At 37.0% G+C, this 22,839-nt stretch overlaps 1 protein-coding gene across 2 annotated transcripts in view; it reads right to left on the bottom strand.

Moving 5' to 3' along the window:
• LOC141461739 (WD and tetratricopeptide repeats protein 1-like) overlaps nt 1–22,839 on the bottom strand; it is a 38,543-nt gene continuing 15,704 nt past the window's right edge. The window contains exons 9-15 of one of the 2 annotated variants that reach the window (XM_074143018.1): nt 17,459–17,586; nt 17,299–17,379; nt 17,040–17,185; nt 15,146–15,296; nt 11,006–11,198; nt 7,189–7,350; nt 1–436 (exon numbers count right to left, since the gene is read on the bottom strand). In XM_074143018.1, the coding sequence (XP_073999119.1) occupies nt 7,198–7,350; nt 11,006–11,198; nt 15,146–15,296; nt 17,040–17,185; nt 17,299–17,379; nt 17,459–17,586 (852 nt within the window). In that variant the 3' untranslated portion in view covers nt 1–436; nt 7,189–7,197. The remainder of the gene's footprint in view (nt 437–7,188; nt 7,351–11,005; nt 11,199–15,145; nt 15,297–17,039; nt 17,186–17,298; nt 17,380–17,458; nt 17,587–22,839) is intronic. The other variant, XM_074143017.1, reaches the window with a different exon arrangement.

The raw sequence follows: 22,839 nt of genomic DNA, 5'->3' as shown, positions 1-22,839 counted from the left end.
AGTAGCAATTCTACTTTTTTTAAATTTAATTTTGGAACAAAGTGATTAAATAATATCAATTAATAGTAATTCGATTAATCAATAACTATTATCCTTATGGTAGAAATAGTTTTAAATAATTAAATAAACTTTTACAATTCTCTTCATTTAGAATAAAACAAACTTCATCCATAGTACAATTTTTAATGTTTATTTTTTAATTAGCTTGCACTGCATTTCAAATACTAAGTATCAAGTCTGAACAATTTTATTGTATTTATAATGATAATGATCCATAATTTATGATTTTAGTTATTAACAGTTATTGTAGTAACCACTTTCACTTGTTAGTGATATCTTTTCAAATAATTCTTCGGTTTTTTCTGGTTTCAATCCTATTGCATTCAGTAATATTCTCGTGGATTACTAGCAGTAGTGTCAGACCTTGTACCTAGAACTGAATATAAATAAATAATCAACAGTGATAACAGCGCCCATACAGCGTCGATATAATTAAGAAATATATTAGAATTAACGATTAAATCAAATTAACTACATATCAACGTAGAATTCAGGGTTATGCTACAACTAATAGCCTATTGTACTATTTCAGTACAATGCCCGCCTCTGGATAGCGTCTGGTAACAGAGAACACTGTCCATCGACCGGCAGTAAGCTGTAAGCAACCCCTAAAAATAAGGAAATATTAAATAATATTCCCAAAAATGTAAAATGAGCCGTTTATTTTGAAAGTGGCCTAAGTCCAGTTATACTTAAATTAAGTTATTAATTATTATTGATAATGTCACCCCAAGATTATTACAATATTAGCAAATAAAAAGTGTCGGAAAGGTAATCACTTTATTGTAAATGAAATTAGACAAGAAGATTTTGTATCAAGAAAATTATTAGAAGACGCAATTTTTTAAAAGGGTGAAAGAATGTTAGCGGAGAATCAATTAAACTGGTTAAAAATATGTTGGATGCGTTTTGGTCAGAAATGAGCCGTATAAAATTTTCTATAAGACATCAATGAATGTGAATGAAAATTTTAAAAATCTTGAATTTATTACCACGTCGGGGTAGACCAAGAAAGTTAGAAAATACGAGGGTCGTTTGAAAAGTCCGTGCAAAGTCAGAGAGATAGCACTACTGGCGCGTATCGAGGTTATGTTTAGTTAGTAGCATCTCTTGGAAGAACACACACCAAGTTTCAGCCAGATCAGTCTATTTCTTTGTGTTTGGCATTCGTTTGAATCGAGGAAGTCGAGTGATTTTCAAAAAATGGACGAAAAAGAATTTCGTGTGTTGATTAAACACTACTTTATGAAAGGCAAAACGCCTCAGGAGACTAAAGAGAAGCTTGATAAACATTATGGCGACTCTGCACCTTCGATTCGAACAGTTTATAAGTGGTTTCAAAATTTTCGGAGTGGCCATATGGGCACAAGTGACGCTGAACGTTCTGGACGCCCTGTTGAGGTTACTACTCCAGAAATCATTGATAAAATCCATGATATGGTGATGGATGACAGAAGAGTGAAGGTGCGTGAGATTGCTAGTGCTGTGGGCATCTCGAATGAACGGGTACATAATATTTTGCATCAACATTTGGACATGACAAAGCTATCCGCAAGATGGGTACCGCGATTGCTCACGCTTGACCAAAAAAACGAAATCGTGTGAAGTGTTGCAAGGACGGTTTGCAGATGTTCCAGAAGAATCCGCAGGACTTTAAGCGTCGACTGTGGATGAAACATGGATACATCACTACACTCCTGAGACCAAAGAACAATCTAAACAATGGGTTACCAAGGGGGAATCTGCGCCAAAAAAGGCGAAGACCGTTCCTTCGGCCGGAAAGATTATGGCGACTGTCTTTTGGGATTCGCAAGGAATAATCCTCATCGACTATCTGGAAAAGGGTAAAACTATTACAGGTGCATATTATTCATCGTTATTGGACCGTTTGAAAACCGAGCTGCAAGAAAAACGCCCACGATTGGCCCACAAAAAAGTCCTTTTCCATCACGACAACGCACCAGCTCACACCTCAGCAGTTGTGGTCGCAAAATTAATGGAAATAGGGTTCCAACTCGTTTCACATCCCCCCTATTCTCCAGACTTGGCTCCCTCGGACTACTACTTGTTCCCCAATATGAAGAAATGGCTGGCGGGAAAAAGATTTTATTAAAACGAGGAGGTGATTGCAGAAACGAATGGCTATTTTTCAGACTTGGACAAATCCTGTTATTCGGAAGGGATCAACAAACTAGAGCAGCGTTGGACGAAGTGTATAAGCCTAAAAGGAGACTATGTTGAAAAATAAAAAAGGTTTACCCCAAAAAATTAAGTAGTTTTTATTTTTGCACGGACTTTTCAAACGACCCTCGTATTGTATGGACACCACTGTATACAAATATGAGACAAATTTAGCAGCCAAACTCAAGGACATAATTGACCTATTACGGATACATACCACCGGAACATCATCATTTCTTCAAATCCCTTTCACATACCCAAAATGTAGATTAGTAGTAAATTGTTTTGTAATTATGTACGTTATGTAGTCAAAAAAATGTTTTGAATCGCACAAATTATGTTTTTTAAGTGTTGTAAAGATATGTAAAATAAATTTGAGTATTGTTTTTTTCAATTTGAAACATCTTAAAACTATATTGAATTGGACTTGGGCTCCTTCAAATTTTATAGCGAATATGGTTGTTTATTTTGAAAGTGGCCTAACTTTCATTCTTGGTAAGAAAACACATATTGTTCACTTAATGATTGCCAATATTTTAATAGGAACTATATAATGTAAAAGTGCCATCAGATGGGGCTGACAACGCGTTCACAACCTGAATGATAGGTTATAGTCTGGGAAGGTTTAGCGTCACTTTAGAGTGTTTACGTTACATAGAGTGTTTTCATAGTGTTTAACGACGGTGACATATAAACTAGTAATTTGATTATTCTTTACTGTATGTATGTTATGTATTAATTTATTTATAAAATTATATTCTTTACGGAATAATAAAATCTGTTTCAAAAACGGTCTTACAAATTAAATTACTAGTTTATATGTCACAGTCGTTAAACACTATGAAAACATTCTATGTAACGTAAACACTCTAAAGTGACGCTAAACCTTCCCAGACTATAACCTATCATTCAGGTTGTGTCGCGTTGTCGTCAGCCCCCCTCTGAAGGCACTTTTAAAATAAATTTAACAACTTTAGATACACTTAAGAAGTACGAGGGTCGTTTGAAAAGTCCGTGCAAAAATAAAAACTACTTAATTTTTTGTGGTAAACCTTTTTTATTTTTCAACATAGTCTCCTTTTAGGCTTATACACTTCGTCCAACACTGCTCTAGTTTGTTGATCCCTTCCGAATAATAGGATTTGTCCAAGTCTGAAAAATAGCCATTCGTTTCTGCAATCACCTCCTCGTTTGAATAAAATCTTTTTCCCGCCAGCCATTTCTTCATATTGGGGAACAAATAGTAGTCCGAGGGAGCCAAGTCTGGAGAATAGGGGGAATGTGAAACGAGTTGGAACCCTATTTCCATTAATTTTGCGACCACAACTGCTGAGGTGTGAGCTGGTGCGTTGTCGTGATGGAAAAGGACTTTTTTGTGGGCCAATCGTGGGCGTTTTTCTTGCAGCTCGGTTTTCAAACGGTCCAATAACGATGAATAATATGCACCTGTAATAGTTTTACCCTTTTCCAGATAGTCGATGAGGATTATTCCTTGCGAATCCCAAAAGACAGTCGCCATAATCTTTCCGGCCGAAGGAACGGTCTTCGCCTTTTTTGGCGCAGATTCCCCCTTGGTAACCCATTGTTTAGATTGTTCTTTGGTCTCAGGAGTGTAGTGATGTATCCATGTTTCATCCTCAGTGACGAAACGACGCTTAAAGTCCTGCGGATTCTTCTGGAACAGCTGCAAACCGTCCTTACACGATTTCGTTTTTGGTCAAGCGTGAGCAATCGCGGCATCCATCTTGCGGATAGCTTTGTCATGTCCAAATGTTGATGCAAAATATTATGTACCCGTTCATTCGAGATGCCCACAGCACTAGCAATCTCACGCACCTTCACTCTTCTGTCATCCATCACCATATCATGGATTTTATCAATGATTTCTGGAGTAGTAACCTCAACAGGGCGTCCAGAACGTTCAGCGTCACTTGTGCCCATATGGCCACTCCGAAAATTTTGAAACCACTTATAAACTGTTCTAATCGAAGGTGCAGAGTCACCATAATGTTTATCAAGCTTCTCTTTAGTCTCCTGAGGCGTTTTGCCTTTCATAAAGTAGTGTTTAATCAACACACGAAATTCTTTTTCGTCCATTTTTTGAAAATCACTCGACTTCCTCGATTCAAAGGAACGCCAAACACAATGAAATAGACCGATCTGGCTGAAACTTGGTGTGTGTTCTTCCAAGAGATGCTACTAACTAAACATAACCTCGATACGCGCCAGTGGTGCTATCTCTCTGACTTTGCACGGACTTTTCAAACGACCCTCCCATGACTCAATAGTATCCTGTACGTATATTTTTAATTGCATTGAAACACAAACTCAATTTAAGTATAAATGGACTTAGGAGGGGGCCACTTTCAACGGCTCAAATATTACAAATTTGTTTGCTTAACCCATTAAGGACTTTTGTTGCCAAATGGTAACGCAAAATTCTTTACATTTTCGAACGTTATCACGCATGTTGTAAATAGGTTTATCGATTATTAGCAGTTATTGGTATTTAGAAGAAACCTTTTACTTTGCAATTAGAGGCTTGGTTTTTGTTTATGACGAGTAATTAAGTGAGAAAAATTATAAAATAATGGCCGATCTCTAATTCCTTCAGCTGCTCCTAGAGTTAGTTAATTATTTGTTTACTATTTAATTTTAAGAGAAATTTCTCTATGTTTTTCGTTTGAATGGATGTACTGCTAGAAAAAAAGAAAAAATTTTTACAATGTTTACATTGGATTTACAACAAGTTAAAATGTGCTGTTGCCATATGGCAACAAAGAGCCTTTGTGCTACATCCACTTCTTTTATTTTAGGCCAGGTTTTTCTGTTGAAGTTATGACGATGAGTTGTTCCTTGACTAAATTTTTCTTGAATTTTGGCAGACGAAGAATCAGGTGAGGAGGAGGAGGAGAAGGGATATTACCCATTTACCTGGGTGTCAGTACTAACTCCTGCTGAATTAGTTTTTCGACATTCAGTTAGGTACGACCAAATGGGGTCTTTTGTAGAGCAAACGGAAGGCAAGAAGAAAAGGAGTTGTGCAGCCACCAATCAATTATCCGCACAATATGCAAAATACACTCAGTGACAAAAAAAAACCGGACACCTGTAGTTATTTGTTTATCTTCTTTAATAATTAGGTACAAATGTTAGCAATGATCTTTGAGCTCAAACTAATCATTACCATTTATCAGTGATACTTTTTCTTTTAGTGTTTAAAACGGTTTAACAGATTTTTTATTTTTTCCTTGAGTCAGCTTATCAAGTGAGTTTTTTAATTTTTTCAAATTATATTCTTTGATTAAACATAAATTTTTGCAAAAATTTAATTAAATTGACTTTTTCCCCAAAAAGGATGGTTTTAAGTCGTGAAGACCTTGCCCGGGCAGATGCTTTGGCCAACGAAGGGCGTAGCGTACGGTACATCGCTCAAGTCATAGGTGAGCCGCGCTCTACCATCCACGATGGCCTTCAACGACTTAGGACCACCGGAAGTCTCGATCGAAGAACTTCGATCGACAGCGATGTACGTCGCCTAGAGACGATCGTTTTATTACTCTTACATGTGACCGCTCCCGAGATACGTAGCGAACTACAAACGGTCCGTAATGTCAGGGTGAGCTCTCGGACAGTCATTAGAAGGCTTCAAAAGAATAACTTAGTCTCTAGACGTCTCGCAACAGGTCCTCTTCTACTGGAGAGGCATCGAGTAGAAAGGAGACTTTTTGTAAATCAGTATCTCCATTGGACACTTGAGCAATGGGGGGCTGTTCTCTTCACAGATGAGTGCCGGTTTGCTTTGTGGCAATCAGACGACCGGGACCGTGTATGGAGAAGACCTGGTGAGCGCTATGCTTCATGTACCATGCGAGAATCCCAACCTTTTCAAAAGCAGCCAATTATGGTATGAGGTGGAATCAACACCCAAGCCCGTACCGAACTAATTCCTATATAGAATGGATCTTTGACTGCTCGACGGTACATTGAAGAGATTCTTCAGGAAGCTGTGGTCCCATTTGCTCCATTTATTGGGGGATAACTTCGTGTTAATGCAGGATAATGCTCGACCGCATGTTGCACGAATTGTTACCCATTACTTGGAGGATGTATCAATTACTACAATGAATTGGCCAGCACGTTCTCCAGACATGAATCCCATTGAAAACTTATGGGACATGTTAAAGAGACACCTCAGGCAACTTCCGTCACCCCCAACAAATGTTATCAGCTACAAACTGCTGTTGGTGAGTTATGGGATGCTGTTTCACAAGATGAAATTCAGTCGCTTATTTACTCGATGCCTAGGAGACTGGAAGCCATCCGAAGGGCCAGAGGAGGTAATACGCAGTATTAGAAATCAACAAGGTAATAATTGTTACTTAAATTTCAATTTATCACTATAAAGATTTTCCGGGGTTTACATAATTTTTCTGTAACTTATGAATTTCTGATCTGATTGCATTAAAATTAACTTATTCAGTAAATTATTAAATGCGTTATAATTAATACATAGATAAAAAATTGGAATTAAACGAATAAATACAGATGTGCGGCTTTTTTTGTTATAAATATGAGTGTCCGGTTTTTTTTTGTCACTGAGTGTATGTCATGTCGGTCTATGTATCGCGATGGTTTTGCGGAATTTCATACATTTTAATTTTCATTCTCAAGTAGGTAATTAATGATATTATTCGTTTAAATAGTAATTAAATTAGGTTTTATGGTTTAATAATAAATTTATTCCTATTAAATATAAAAGGTTTTTGCACTCCCATGTCCCTTTGTTGCCATTTAGCAACATTGGAAAAAAAACATACTTTTACCAAAAATAAAATTCGCCATTATAAAGCATCCTACAAAATATCATAAAAAAAAAAAAATTGTATAAAATAGTTAAGGTCCTTAATGGGTTAAAAATATAAATTATTATTACGCTAGATTTACTTATTTGAACTAAACGATGTTGCAATTACGTTCTGCAGTACGTTGTACCCGTCGTCTTACACGCAATAAAGCAATGTTGATCGGGTCGGGCAGCATTCTTCGATGATTGGTCTCAGCCAATTCGTCTTTTTCAGTAATTTCAAATTGTTTGCAATATCCATCCTAAGACAGAATACACTATTCTATAAAATTAATCTGATGTAAAGCACTTTCCAAACAAACATATACAAAATTGCCATAGATTCTTGGCATCAACATGGTGTATTATTATTTAAAAAAAACACAGGAAGTGTTGAGAAAAGGAAGTACAATTAGTTTTTGGATGTAATTCAGATTGCGTCAACTTCTAAGATCGTTGGCTTCTGGAGCTATTTTCATTGTATTGTTGGTCTCCCACATACCAGACAACATTGTCCATCACCGAAGCGGTAGGAAGCACCTTAGGAAGAGATCATCTAAGGGCTGGCAATTGGATTCTAACCTGGGATCTCCGCATTGGATTCCAATGGGCTAAGCACTGGAGTTGTCTACAGGTGTTGGTAATAGAATTAGCTAAATATTTAGGAACCATATTTACCAGTGATAGAGAAGTTCAAAGTAAAATACGAGGGTCGTTTGAAAAGTCCGTGCAAAAATAAAAACTACTTAATTTTTTGGGGTAAACCTTTTTTATTTTTCAACATAGTCTCCTTTTAGGCTTATACACTTCGTCCAACGCTGCTCTAGTTTGTTGATCCCTTCCGAATAATAGAATTTGTCCAAGTCTGAAAAATAGCCATTCGTTTCTGCAATCACCTCCTCGTTTGAATAAAATCTTTTTCCCCACAGCCATTTCTTCATATTGGGGAACAAATAGTAGTCCGAGGGAGCCAAGTCTGGAGAATAGGGGGGATGTGAAACGAGTTGGAACCCTATTTCCATTAATTTTGCGACCACAACTGCTGAGGTGTGAGCTGGTGCGTGAGGACTTTTTTGTGGGTCAATCGTGGGCATTTTTCTTGCAGCTCGGTTTTCAAACGGTCCAATAACGATGAATAATATGCACCTGTAATAGTTTTACCCTTTTCCAGATAGTCGATGAGGATTATTCCTTGCGAATCCCAAAAGACAGTCGCCATAATCTTTCCGGCCGAAGAAACGGTCTTTGCCTTTTTTGGCGCAGATTCCCCCTTGGTAACCCATTGTTTAGATTGTTCTTTGGTCTCAGGAGTGTAGTGATGTATCCATGTTTCATCCACAGTGACGAAACGACGCTTAAAGTCCTGCGGATTCTTCTGGAACAGCTGCAAACCGTCCTTGCAACACTTCACACGATTTCGTTTTTGGTCAAGCGTGAGCAATCGCGGCACCCATCTTGCGGATAGCTTTGTCATGTCCAAATGTTGATGCAAAATATTATGTACCCGTTCATTCGAGATGCCCACAGCACTAGCAATCCCACGCACCTTCACTCTTCTGTCATCCATCACCATATCATGGATTTTATCAATGATTTCTGGAGTAGTAACCTCAACAGGGCGTCCAGAACGTTCAGCGTCACTTGTGCCCATATTGCCACTCCGAAAATTTTGAAACCACTTATAAACTGTTCGAATCGAAGGTGCAGAGTCGCCATAATGTTTATCAAGCTTCTCTTTAGTCTCCTGAGGCGTTTTGCCTTTCATAAAGTAGTGTTTAATCAACACACGAAATTCTTTTTCGTCCATTTTTTGAAAATCACTCGACTTCCTCGATTCAAACGAATGCCAAACACAAAGAAATAGACCGATCTGGCTGAAACTTGGTGTGTGTTCTTCCAAGAGATGCTACTAACTAAACATAACCTCGATATGCGCCAGTGGTGCTATCTCTCTGACTTTGCACGGACTTTTCAAACGACCCTCGTAAATGAAAGAATAGCCGCCAGAGGAAGGCGCCACGGTAGCCGAGCGGGTTAAGAGGCGAGACCTGCAAAGCTTATATGCATTGTGGTACTGGGTTCGATTCCCGGTCTTGGCTTTGGATTTTATTTAATGGTTAAATGAGAAATAGTAAAGTACGTTTGCTATTCGCCTCCGTCCACGACACCTAGTAAATGGTAGTTTGACGTTAAGCCCCGCCTGAATAGCCGCCAGAGGTTGAGCTCAAATAAACTGAGAGTTTATAAAACAGTCATACGTCCAGTTGTACGAGGGACACTATTTATATTTTGAGCTTAATAATAAAAAAAAAAAAACAGTAATTTGTCATTGAAAATGACTTTATTGTTTTTCAAAATATTCTCCTTTATGATCTATAAACTTCTGCATGCGTTCGAACCACTTGTCAAAGCATTTTTTTCCATTCCGCTTGAGACACCTCCAAAACATGGTTTTTGAATGCATCAACGGCTTCTTCTGTCCACGTAATTTATTCTTGACCGTTCGGAAACAAAAAGAAGTCATTTGGTGCCAAAACAGGACTGTACGGCGGATGACCCATTAATTCGATTTTTTGAGTGCTCAAATAGTCGGTTGTTAGACGAGATGTGTGACAGCTGGCATTGTCTTGATGAAGAATGATCCGACGGCGCTTGTTTGTTTTCCTTATTTCATCGAAGACTTCCGGCAAACAAATGGTTGTGTACCATTCAGAAATGACCGTTCTACGTTCCTCTAAAGGCACTCTTGCCACATGACCAGTTTTTCCGAAAAAAAACAGGCGACCATTTGTTTCGAAGCGTTTCGAGCGCGAATAACTTTTGTTGAATTTGGTTCATCCTGAAACACCCATGCAGTTGACTGCTGTTTAGTTTCCGGCTCATACGCATATAACCATGATTCGTCACCTGTTACAATCTTATAGACGTCTTTTAAAGCACCGCCATTGTATTTCTTAAGCATTTGTTTGCACCAATCGACACGAGCATCTTTTTGAGATTTTGTCAGATTATGTGGGATCCAATGAGAAAAAACCTTTTCCACGGCTAAATGATCATGCAATATTTTATATATGCTGGTGAAACTAATGCCTAAGGTTGCCTCAATCTCACAGTATGTCACATGACGATCTTGCATTATTTGTTTTTGCACAGCATCAATGTTTTCTGACACAACAACTGATTCTGGACGACCTTCACGACTTTCGTCGGTGAGCTAACGACAACCACGATTGAATTCGTTATACCAGCATTTCACAGTGGCAAAGGATAGGGCTTTATCGCCAAAAGTGGAAGTAAGTTGATCGATGCACTCCTGTCTTGATAATCCACGTCGAAAGTCGTAATAAATCATTGCACGAAAATTTTCACGAGTTAATTCCATTTTTTCGCTGAGACACAATTTCCAAGTGACTGTAAACAACACAAATCGTGCTCAAATAACAAAACGTTCTGAAGAAGGTTATGGTCAAAAATGTCAAACTTTCAAGTGGAAACGTCAGATAGCACCTGACAATACTCAGTGTTGCCAAGGCTCAAAATATAAGTAGTGCCCCTCGTATGCCTGCGAAACCTGGACACTAATTGAGAACGGCAGTAAGCAGATCCGAATATGGGAAAGGCGTGTGTTTGAGGGAAGATTTTTGGCCCCAACTGGATAGACGTTCTTCGGAGGATCAAAAGCAACACGCGAGCTTAAGGAGTTGGATGTTAAAGCTAAAGCAAGAAGACTTGGTTGGCTGGTACATATTGAGCGAATAGAGAGCCATAAATAGTTTTATAAGCACCGATTGGAGGGTTTACTGGAATTAGTAAGACCTAGGAAGAGATGGAAGCAGTTAATTATAATCTGCATAATAAACTTTCTAGTTATTTAAAATGCACTCACTAAACTACGTTAAAACTTTTAAATATATTCACCATTGTACGAGGACTCCAAAGGCGCACACAACTATCAATTCCAGAGGTGGCTAAAAGACAACTTGTAGGATGTGGCTGCACACAGTTCACAGTTGTTGAGTCACCTTTTAAGATTCTGATGTTGTTGGTGGTGTGGCGATCCCAGAAAAATATTGATCCATCATCTGAGCCGGCAACAATAAATTCGCCGTCGCTGGAAATAATATAACAATAATTACATAGCTGCTATCAGCGTCTCTCTGGATGGATATCCCAGCATAAGGACCTCCCTGAATATCTGTACCAAGATAAAAGTGGACCTTAACCACTACTCTCTTTTCCAGGTAACTTGGTGTAACTGCGGCTATGCTAGTCGCGACAACTCGCGACAACCTCTCTACCCTGATATAACGCGTAGAATGTAGATTTGCCTACATATTTTTGGGAATTTAGCGTCTCTGTAAATATCCTACAGGCTTTTTCAGGTGGTCCCTGAGATTTGAGGTATTTTTCTTTTGCGATTTTTCTGGGCAACATTATTTTCATTATCTAATATAGACATTAGTATATGTACCGCCGAAGCGAATTTATTAGAATTTTGCAGAATTTGTATAGTGATGCAACTCTACAAGTTAGGACCCCGGAAGGTGTTAGCTCGGAAATAAATGTAACAAAGGGTGTTTTACAGGGTGAGTCACTATCACCTTTATTGTTTAGTTTATATGTATCCGATTTGGAGAGTTATTTCAGAAGTCAGGAGGTTGCAGGAATAAAAATTAATAATGATGTTGACATTTTTGTGCTTTACGCAGACGATCTGGTCCTGTTATGTGATTCCGTTACTGATGTTAATAGAAAATTAAATTTATTTAAAACTTATTGTGATAATAATTGCTTAAAACTAAATGTAAAAAAAACCAAAGTTGTTGTGTTCCATAAGGGTAGATATGTGAAATCCAAAATTCCATTTAAGTACGGTGACGACATTCTAGAGCAAGCGAGTCAGTACTCGTATTTAGGCGTAATTTTCAGTAATTCTGGTGTCTTTAAAAATGCTGTTGAGTCTTTAGTGGCAAGAAATAATATCGGATTTGGCTCTGTGATGAAGATATTAAGTAATATAAAATGTAATTCATGGGAGGTTCGCAACAAATTGTATCATTCGTTAACATTAAATTCATTACTATACGGTACACAGGTTACGGCCTTAAGATATTTACAAAAATTAGAGTCTTGCCACTTAGGATTTTATAAAAAATTGCTCTCACTTGCGGTCAACACGCCTCATTATATAATTAGATTGGAGATCGGCTCATGTCCGGTATCATATTTTGTGTTGAAGTCTGCCCTGAAATGGCTGTTACAAATATTTGCTATGGAATCTGATAGATTCCCGAAAATTTGTTTCAATGAATTGGTTAAATTGGACAACAAAAATATAAAATGTGTAAAGTTTAATTGGTGGACGCAACTAAAGAATTTATTGCAAAATTGTGGATATAATTTAGATTCAGTTAATTTCAATTTTGAATATTTAAAAAAAAACTTAGCAGAAATTTTAAAGAAATACAAAGATTATTTACTCGAATTAGATAAAGCAAGCTTGGCTAAGAGTAGTTTCTGTCCAATCTATAAGTGTTTAAACATTAATTGTAATTATGAAAATCCACAATCTTATTTATCGCTTAAAATTCCACACCATATCACTAAGGTATTGGCACAGTTGAGAACTGGTAATAAATTAATGCTGAAAATTGTCATAAAAAATGTTATGTATATAATTAAAACTGAGGAAGTGTGTTCAATCTGCAACCTATTAGAAATGGAAGATATTTATCATATATTTATTAGATGTCCAATTTATGCCCCTTTAAGGAAACACCTTTATAATGAACTTAATATCCATAATGAGCCTCAAAATGAGGATGTACTTAGAATGCTTAGTATGACATCTGAACCCGAATTAAAAACCATTTTTAAATATGTCCGTGATGTATGCAAGTTAAGAGCGTTTTGCAGGGAAGAATAAAATATTTTAAAAATAAGAAAATGTATAAAAATAAATAAGAAAAAGTAGAGAATTCAAGGGTTTTAAGCAATTCTGAATAAGTAAATTTAAAGTTCTGTATCAATTTTTGGGATGAAATTTTATTTTTATTTCTGTAGATTTATTTTTATTTCAAACAGTAAAAATGTTTTGTTTTTGTATTTGCTGTAAACAGTGAACTCTCTCCAATGAGATCTTGTATCTTTATATGGAACAATAAATTATTATTATTATTATTATTATTATTATAGACATTACAATGCCTAACTTCAACATCAATATAGTTGTTTAGTAACTTTGCAATTATTTATTTAGAAAACTAATTATTCACAACCATATCTATAAGTGCATTCATCTTGCATAAAGGTTGGATAGAGTTCTCGATATTCTCATCTTTCTCTAATTCTATACACTTATTTACAGCAATCAAACATGAAATCAAGGCTGGTGCTGTGATAGCAAATCCAGGGTCAGTTCCACTTAGTTCACATCAAAGCCTATATAAATCTATATAAATAAAAATACAAATCTTCGTTTGTTCAAAATCTTAAATCTCAAAAAGTTCTTCACCGATTGCTTTAAAATTTGGACAAAACGTTGGCATTCGAATACGGGCGTGTTTTTTAAATACCTAATTACATAAATGTCACACCAGTGACAGGTAAAAACAACAAAAAACTAAATAATTTAAAAAAAAAATCGCCATCTGTAGTACATAAAAGCAACACACGTTATACTACATATTTTACGATTCAATTTCAAAGTTTTGCGGTTGCATTGTTAAATTGAATGTTCACATAGATTTCTATGTGCAACAAATAGTCCTAAATCCACCGGCTACAACGTTTACTGCTTTCTGCGCGTTGTCAACACTGCTGTATTTGGAAGTGCCTACGTATTACACATGGAACGCGAGTAGAAAATCATTTGAACGAAGCAAACGAGGCAAGGGAGTCGACGGACAACCTGACATATTTCAAGAAACAACGATAGGCAGATTGTACACCGTGCATTTCATTTATTTTCAGTTCAGAACTGTCAGAATGTTCAGAGCTAGACTTCTTGTTTTTAATCTTTCACTGGTCTCAATAAGTCTGATAAGTTGCCTTATCATCTGTTATACCAACATTATTAACTGATTTGTATGATTCTATACAGGGTGAACCATTAAGTAATGTCCATAGGCCTACTGTGTGTAGTACATCTAAAGTGGAGTTCAATGACGTATTAGCCAACTTCATATTTTCCACTGTTCTTGAGTGACGTCACTCCATATATTTCAGAGAGATCAGAAATAAATGTTTAAAGTGCAATTTGTAACCTTTGACTTCCTTATTTTAAGACAATCTACTTTAGAAATTGACTACTGGTCCATCTAAAAGTGTTTTCAATGAATTAAACAACTTGATAAACTAACACTAAGTGCTCGTGAACACGTTTTCTATTGCAAAAACAAACGTAATTTCTCATACGAAGATAAAAGGAATCCTGGAAAATGATATACCGTTTGAAAGCCCATTTAGACAAGGAAACTTTTATAAAAAGTGCCAGCACCTAGGTCTGATAATGATCACATAAGGGCCTAATGAGTTTTCTTCAAAAATTTCGATTACTTTTATTTTTCCAGTATCCGGAGGAAGATTGAGGCTGTTTGGAGAATAACTTATGCTTCGAAATGGTGTCAATTTTTAGGAAATTTATCTGTCTTTCTAAACGTGTCATCAGAATCGAATTCGGACTAAAACTTTCTGAGTAATAACATTTTGATTGCAAAAAAAAAGTAATGATTTCAGAAAAAAAAATTAAAGTGGCGTCACTCAAGAACCGTGGAAAATATGAAGTTGGCCAATACGTCATTGAACTCCACTTTAGATGTACTACACACAGTAGGCCTATGGACATTACTTACTGGTTCACCCTGTATATTTTTATTTTATTTAAACTCACATTACATCAATGATGTAACTATACTTCCGCACAATAACATACATAAAATCATTAAGCAAATGAAATTAAGAAAAACAAATATTCAAAACAAAGATAGAGCACATCTATTCATCAGTTATTGCAGTAAACAATAAAATAAATACTGTTCATCAAATATGTCTACTTACAAACCGAAGAAATTAGCTTCTTTTATGTCTGTGCTGACGTTGCAATGGCCGTAAAATCTTTTCTGATAATCTTTGGCGCTTTCTCTTCTTAAACTCTCTTGCGGACTGCAATCCAACACATTATCTGGCTCATCCATGTCTGCACTTAAATCTGAAAGTATTCAAAAGTGTGTTTTGTCGTAATCAATGATCAAATTTAATGTGTGGGCTGGTCTCGCGAACGTTTTAAATAGATTCATGCTTGTTTTTCAGTTCAACTATAATTCAGGTTATAATTTTTTATAACGCCTAAAGAAGTTCAATTCGACAGAAAAATACTACAATATGGAGGGGCGGATGTTTGGTCTACTGGTCAAGAGCGTGGCTTTGTAAGTGGAAGATCCCCAGTTCGAATCCCGTGTATGACATTTTATTTAAAAAAAAGTATTGTGATGTATTAAGTATTGTGAATGACTGCCTTCCCTTCCCTGGAAAGATATTCTTACCGTAATCATAAGTCAAGAAGTCTTGCATACGAGGTACATTAACATGATGTGATGGTTACTTTTATTTGATGATAAAACACAATTTATCCTGATTCACCCACAACCATTACACTATACTACATTCTTTAAAAATCTTCAATTATTATTATTTTTGTTCTTTGCGTCACCAATAACATTTTTTGCAGTCAGAGGACCTCCCAAAACGTGCATTTCTGGTGGAAAATTAATATTGAAACCCGATCACGAATAGTTAAAATTGTAACTTTGATCTTAAATATCTCGACAAATATTAGGGATATCGAAACGGGGTTAACGTCATTTTTATGTAGTTTTCATAATCATTGTCAAAACCAGTGGTCTTTATGTAACCCCGATCAGTTTTTTGGCCGTAACTCCGCCATAAATGAAGATACAGCATTGGGGATGGAAAATTTGAAAACTAGACAAAAAAAAACATAGTTTATTTAATGAAGTTTTTTCGGATTTCCGCTTTCCCAAAAAGTTATTAACGATTGGTGCTTTTTAAATGGATTCCCCTGTATATTGGGGCACTGTACTTACTTCCTGTTAAAAACAAAGAATAATATTGAAACCTAATGACAAAAAAGAGAAGTCCCATTTCTCTCCCTAGAGTCCGTATAACTGATAAAGAAATTGAAGAAAGGGATTCAACAGTTACCTTGAGGTACTAAGGCTGGAACGATAATGGAGCGGCGATGATAGCGAAGAGTAAAGCGGCCAAAACAAACACAAGTTAACATACGAGGCATGTCCAGAAAGTAAGTGTACTGAGGCTCTCACGGCCGGAGGGATTTTTTGGGAGAGAGGAGTGGAGAAAGGTGTTAGAGGAGGCCAAGGCCCTTCGAGGGGAAGGAGGAAGAAGAAGAAGAAGAAATGGAACAGAATAACATTGAAATTCGTCCTTTTCTTGATTAACATGCCTTCAACTCTGGTTAGTATGTAATTAAATGTTGAAATAGACATTCGAATACACGAATGAGACTTGCCAGGATGCTCCAGAAGTTGGTACAATTGATTGAATTCACCAAGTTCATGTCTAGTCCTGTTTATATCATGAACACTGCAGCTCCCTGCTTTTAAGCTGCTGTAAATACCAAATTTTCAAGGAAGAAATGAATTTTTTATAGAAATAATTCCTAAATCATGCCTCGTCGAAAGGAGTAACGCGACTAAACTCGTGCATGCGAATCTTTGCTGGCTGCTCGTCGCTTTCTCTCTGATTTGAAGCAACTATCATCGCCGCTCCACTATGTTTCCAGCCAAAAGGTATCCTTTAGCGAAGGACTTATGGTAAATAAATAGGCCAATCATGTTTGCCCTTTTTACTTACAATTTTACCTCAGAAATATATTAATAAATAACATAAAAAAGTGAAAAAAAAAATGTACCTGCTAATTCTAGTCTATCTCGTATCTTCATTTCCAACACACGACACGCGAACGCTTGCGTGTACGATGGAAAATTCGTTTTGAAACTGCTTAGGATTAACATGGCCTCTTCGTCCCAACCCAAGTCAAAGAGGCATTTACTCATTCTATAGAAACATATATATATATATATATATAAAAAACAACTCTGAAGTAGAACCATTTCAGGCAAATAATCCAAATAATATTACCGTTTATAAATAACTGTTAAAAAGTATACCTGAAGTATGCTTTAGCATTATTCGAGTCATAACACAATGCCGTAATGCAATCACGCAGCGCTGCGTAGGCGTCACCACACCTAGTATAAAATGTAATTTGGTATGAAAGCATGTATTTTGTTGCGAGGGTGTTTATTAGTAGAATGCAATATTGCCTACCAATTTCTCTTTATGTTAGCGTTCGCTCTATTTGCATACAGCACTGAACTATCCGGGTACCTTGATATGGCTTCGTTGTAATGTCTTATTGAAGCCGAAATGTAATCCCTCTCAAATAAAGCGTTGGCCTGCAACAGAAATTACCAAAAACTTTAATTCTCTTACAAACCAAATCACACATTAAGCGCCTCACGGGACTTCCACTTTAATTACTCGAACAAAATTAACAATCATAGCCATCAACTCTTCATTCTTGTGATTAGCGAACCCATATACAAAATAACTACGTGTTTGCCCACCATGTTACTTGCGCTGAGAATATTCTGCGAATGAATCTTAGAAATAGGGAGATTTGCATTTTTTCGGACAGTCAAGCGGCACTGAAGGCCCTCTCTTCCTTCAGAACTACCTCTTCCCTGGTTTGGGAATGTAAAAAGGCTCTAGATCAACTGGCTCGTCACAATAAAGTTCGGCTGGAATGGGTGCCGGGCCATGTGGGGATCAAGAGGAATGAAATAGCTGATTAGTTGGCCAGGAAAGGAGCTAGTACTCCCTTCATTGGCCCGGAACCAGTCCTGGGGATCACCAAGGGTGCCGTTCGTGAGAGATTGGATCTGGAGAGAACATGAAAAGAACTGGGTGATGCTTCCTGGGGTCAAACACAGCAAGAGGGTTATGCCCTTGTTGTGCAGACAAAGAACCAAAGTGACTCTAGGTTTGGGCAGAAATCAGATCAATCTGATTGCAGGCCTATTCACAGGGCACGGAAGGTTCAAAAAGCACTTGCACAAGGTAGGGCTAATTAGCTCGGAACCGTTGTGCAGACTGTGCCAGGAAGAGGAAGAAACGGCCTCTCACCTGTTATCGTAGAGACTGCGCTACAGATATCTTTGGAACGTTGAGACCAAAAGAGATTGTAGCGAAGAAGGAACTGGTAGGGAAAGTCCCTCAACCTTTTTAGTATGGGAGGTTCCATCTACTAGACTTAAAGGGGAAGGCACAATAAGCATCTTGGTGGATGCGGTGCCGTGGGGCATGGGTCCCGTCCCGCCGTTCAAATCTAATCTAATGATCCACCAGGATAACTGTTTCAATGGTGTAGAAGACATTTTTTCACTTTAAAACTCACACTAATTACTGAAGAATTCAATTTTGGCAAAAACCTACCACCTAAATACCAATTATACCACAGTGTTCAACTTCAAATAAGAAGTATACGCAGCGGATGACACCAAATACCACGAATTCTATAATTTAGGATACTTTAGCTACACTATGAAATATTTAACTGGGATCTCCTAATAGCACCTTGCTGAGAAGAACGCTCATGGACGAGACGGATTACCAAATTTTACTATGGAAATACAATACATCAAAATCCATGTTTTAATATACGCTGAAGAGAAGCGCTTCCCTCGTATGACTACATTTTATTATGATGTGTTAAGCATTATGAATGACTGCATACGCGGGATTCGAACAAGGGAATCTCCCACTTACAAAGCCACGCTCTTGATCACTAGACCAACACCCTGGCAAGATATTCTTACCATAATCATAAGTCAAGAATTCTTGCATACAGGGTGCATTAAAATGATGTGATGGTTGCTTTTATTTGATGATAAAACAAATTTATCCTGATTCACCTACAACCATTACACTATACTACATTCTTTAAAATCTTCAATTATTATTATTTTTGTTCTTTGCGTCTCAAATAACATTTTTTTGCAGTCAGAGGACCTCCCAGAACGGTGTATTTCTGGTGGAAAATTAATATTGAAAACCGATCGCGAATAGATTTTAAATTGTAACTTTGATCTTAAATATCTCGCCAAATATTAGGGATATCGAAACGTGGTCAACGTCATTTTTCACAATTTTTTATGTAGTTTGGATAAACATTGTCAAAACCAGTGGTCCTTATAAAGCACTGACCAGGTTTTTGCCCGTAACTTCGCCAAAAATGAAGATACAGCATCGGGGGTGGAAAATTTGAAAACTAGACCAAGAAAAACATATACTTTACTTCGTGGGTTTTTTTCGGGATTCCGCTTTTCTAAAAAGTTATTAGCGATTGGTGCGTTTTAAATGGATCACCCTGTATACTAAAGATACAATAGCAAGTGTTCTGGAAACATGATTCAAATATTATTTTTAGGAATCTGGATTTTTGAGTAAAACTACGAACTTATTTGATACAACAAATTCACTGAACTTACTCAGTGGTACAGATAAAGGTGGAACAATAATTGGCTATCATTTTTTATCATTAAAGAAATCTCGGGAGGCTCAACATCCATTGTTGCTTCCCACCTCGCGGCAATTCAATGTTACATGGAGTTTAATGTAGTTTAACTTAGGAATTGGTAAAAAAGACAAATGCATTTTCATTCGTTTTGGCGATTTTAGGTAGTTAGATAGCTTTTTCATCGAATGAAAGTGGTTGCCAAATGGAGAAAATGGAACATTAAAGTTAAAAAAAGTAAAATAAATAATTCTACCAAAATCTAAAACACCCTATTTAAAAATCATCCGTTTCATAAATAACTTAAAAATTATCGAAAGTTTAAAAAGCAACAGAAAACGTTTATCTTTAATAATAATAATAATAATAAAGTGCCTTTATTTAAAGTTTTAAAAATTACATATTTGTTTATTTAATTATATTGTGACAGACAAATACTCATGGACCAAGAACCATCTAAGGGTTGTCTCTACTTACGAGGGTCGTTTGAAAAGTCCGTGCAAAGTCAAAGAGATAGCACTACTGGCGCGTATCGAGGTTATGTTTAGTTAGTAGCATCTCTTGGGAGAACACACACCAAGTTTCAGCCAGATCGGTCAATTTCTTTTTGTTTGGCATTCGTTTGAATCGAGGAAGTCGAGTGATTTTCAAAAAATGGACGAAAAAGAATTTCGTGTGTTGATTAAACACTACTTTATGAAAGGCAAAACGCCTCAGGAGACTAAAGAGAAGCTTGATAAACATTATGGTGACTCTGCACCTTCGATTAGAACAGTTTATAAGTGGTTTCAAAATTTTCGGAGTGGCCATATGGGCACAAGTGACGCTGAACGTTCTGGACGCCCTGTTGAGGTTACTACTCCAGAAATCATTGATAAAATCCATGATATGGTGATGGATGACAGAAGAGTGAAGGTGCGTGAGATTGCTAGTGCTGTGGGCATCTCGAATGAACGGGTACATAATATTTTGCATCAACATTTGAACATAACAAAGCTATCCGCAAGATGGGTGCCGCGATTGCTCACGCTTGACCAAAAACGAAATCGTGTGAAGTGTTGCAAGGACGGTTTGCAGCTGTTCCAGAAGAATCCGCAGGACTTTAAGCGTCGTTTCGTCACTGTGCATGAAACATGGATACATCACTACTCTCCTGAGACCATAGAACAATCTAAACAATGGGTTACCAAGGGGGAATCTGCGCCAAAAAAGGCGAAGACCGTTCCTTCGGCCGGAAAGATTATGGCGACTGTCTTTTGGGATTCGCAAGGAATAATCCTCATCGACTATCTGGAAAAGGGTAAAACTATTACAGGTGCATATTATTCATCGTTATTGGACCGTTTGAAAACCGAGCTGCAAGAAAAACGCCCACGATTGGCCCACAAAAAAGTCCTTTTCCATCACGACAACGCACCAGCTCACACCTCAGCAGTTGTGGTCGCAAAATTAATGGAAATAGGGTTCCAACTCGTTTCACATCCCCCCTATTCTCCAGGCTTGGCTCCCTCGGACTACTATTTGTTCCCCAATATGAAGAAATGGCTGGCGGGAAAAAGATTTTATTCAAACGAGGAGGTGATTGCAGAAACGAATGGCTATTTTTCAGACTTGGACAAATCCTATTATTCGGAAGGGATCAACAAACTAGAGCAGCGTTGGACGAAGTGTATAAGCCTAAAAGGAGACTATGTTGAAAAATAAAAAAGGTTTACCCCCAAAAATTAAGTAGTTTTTATTTTTGCACGGACTTTTCAAACGACCCTCGTATCTTCACCCTTCTACTTGATCAGAGATTACAGCGAACACTTACGTAAATGAAAACAACAACAAAGAATAGCAACACATCAAAATAATCGAAAATAAAATTAATAACGCAAAAATAGTCTCATTACAGACAGAAGCAGAAAAATGAAATACATTACACCAAAAATTGGGTTGACAACTAAGTGATTGTGGATTTTAAATAAGAAGGAAAATTCAAAATTTTCGCTTAAAAATATAACTTTATTCAATTAAGCATTTTTCGATTTTGTTGATGACCTTTTGCCATATTTCAGGCAGTGTCATAATTCCATGTTCAGAAAACTTCTGATTTTTGCCAGCAAAAAACGAATTAATTGTGATTTTACATCATCAGCATCATTAAAAATTTTACAATTTTAGGAGATCTGCATGGAACGAAATAAATGGTAATCTGAAGGCGCAAGGTCTGGGCTATATGATGGATGTGACAACATATCCCAACCTAGTTCCAATAATCTTTGGTGGGTGACCAAAGATGTGTGGGGCTTTGCGATATCATGCTAAAAAACAACACCCTTGCGGTTTGCCAATTCTAGCCGCTTTTCTTGAACTTCATCGCTCAGTTTGGCGAGTTGTTCAACGTAGACGCTTGAATTAATCGTTTGATTTCTTGGTAAAAGTTCAAAGTGCAGAATTCCTATATAATCTCAACAAACTGACAGCATAATCTTTTTTTTGTTGAATCTCAGCTTTCGGTGACGTCTGGGCTGGTTCATTTTGCATCATGCACGACCTTTTCGGATTAACCTTGTTGTAAACTAATCTCTTTTCGTCGCTAGTAATCAGTCGTTTCGGAAATGGATCAATTTCGTTGTGTTTCAGAAGCGAATCGCAGACGCTAATGCGTTGCGTCAAATGAATTTCCTTAAGCTGATGAGGGATCCATAAATCGTGTTTCTTGACGTAGCCAAGTGGTTTTAATTTTTTTTTTTTTTAATGCATGTACGCGATACATTGAGCTTCTCTGCAATCTCACGAGTTATGCTATGACGATCTGAATCAAAAATAGTCTTGATATGGGTCTCATCAACTCCAACTGGACAGCCAGATCGTTGCGCATTTTTCAGTGAAAAATCACCAGAAAGAAATTAGGCAAACCAATTTTGACACTGCCCTTCTTACAAGGCTTCATGCCCATATACGGCACGAAATTATATAATAAACCATATTTAAGGTCAATTAATATTTAACTAACTTACGGAATAGAGATTATAGAAAGATAAGGTGGATACAGATACAACTAACAATAGATAAATCAGTTTAATAATTAAATTCCTTCACCAGTTCGTATCTATATGCCCATGCCGCTTTAAAATAGTTCACCAAA

Source organism: Rhodnius prolixus, unplaced genomic scaffold (genome assembly GCF_049639745.1).
Source record: "Rhodnius prolixus isolate KJV_2025 unplaced genomic scaffold, Rpr scaffold_12, whole genome shotgun sequence".
Lineage (NCBI taxonomy): Eukaryota > Metazoa > Arthropoda > Insecta > Hemiptera > Reduviidae > Rhodnius > Rhodnius prolixus.
This window is presented reverse-complemented; position numbering and strand designations above follow the sequence as displayed.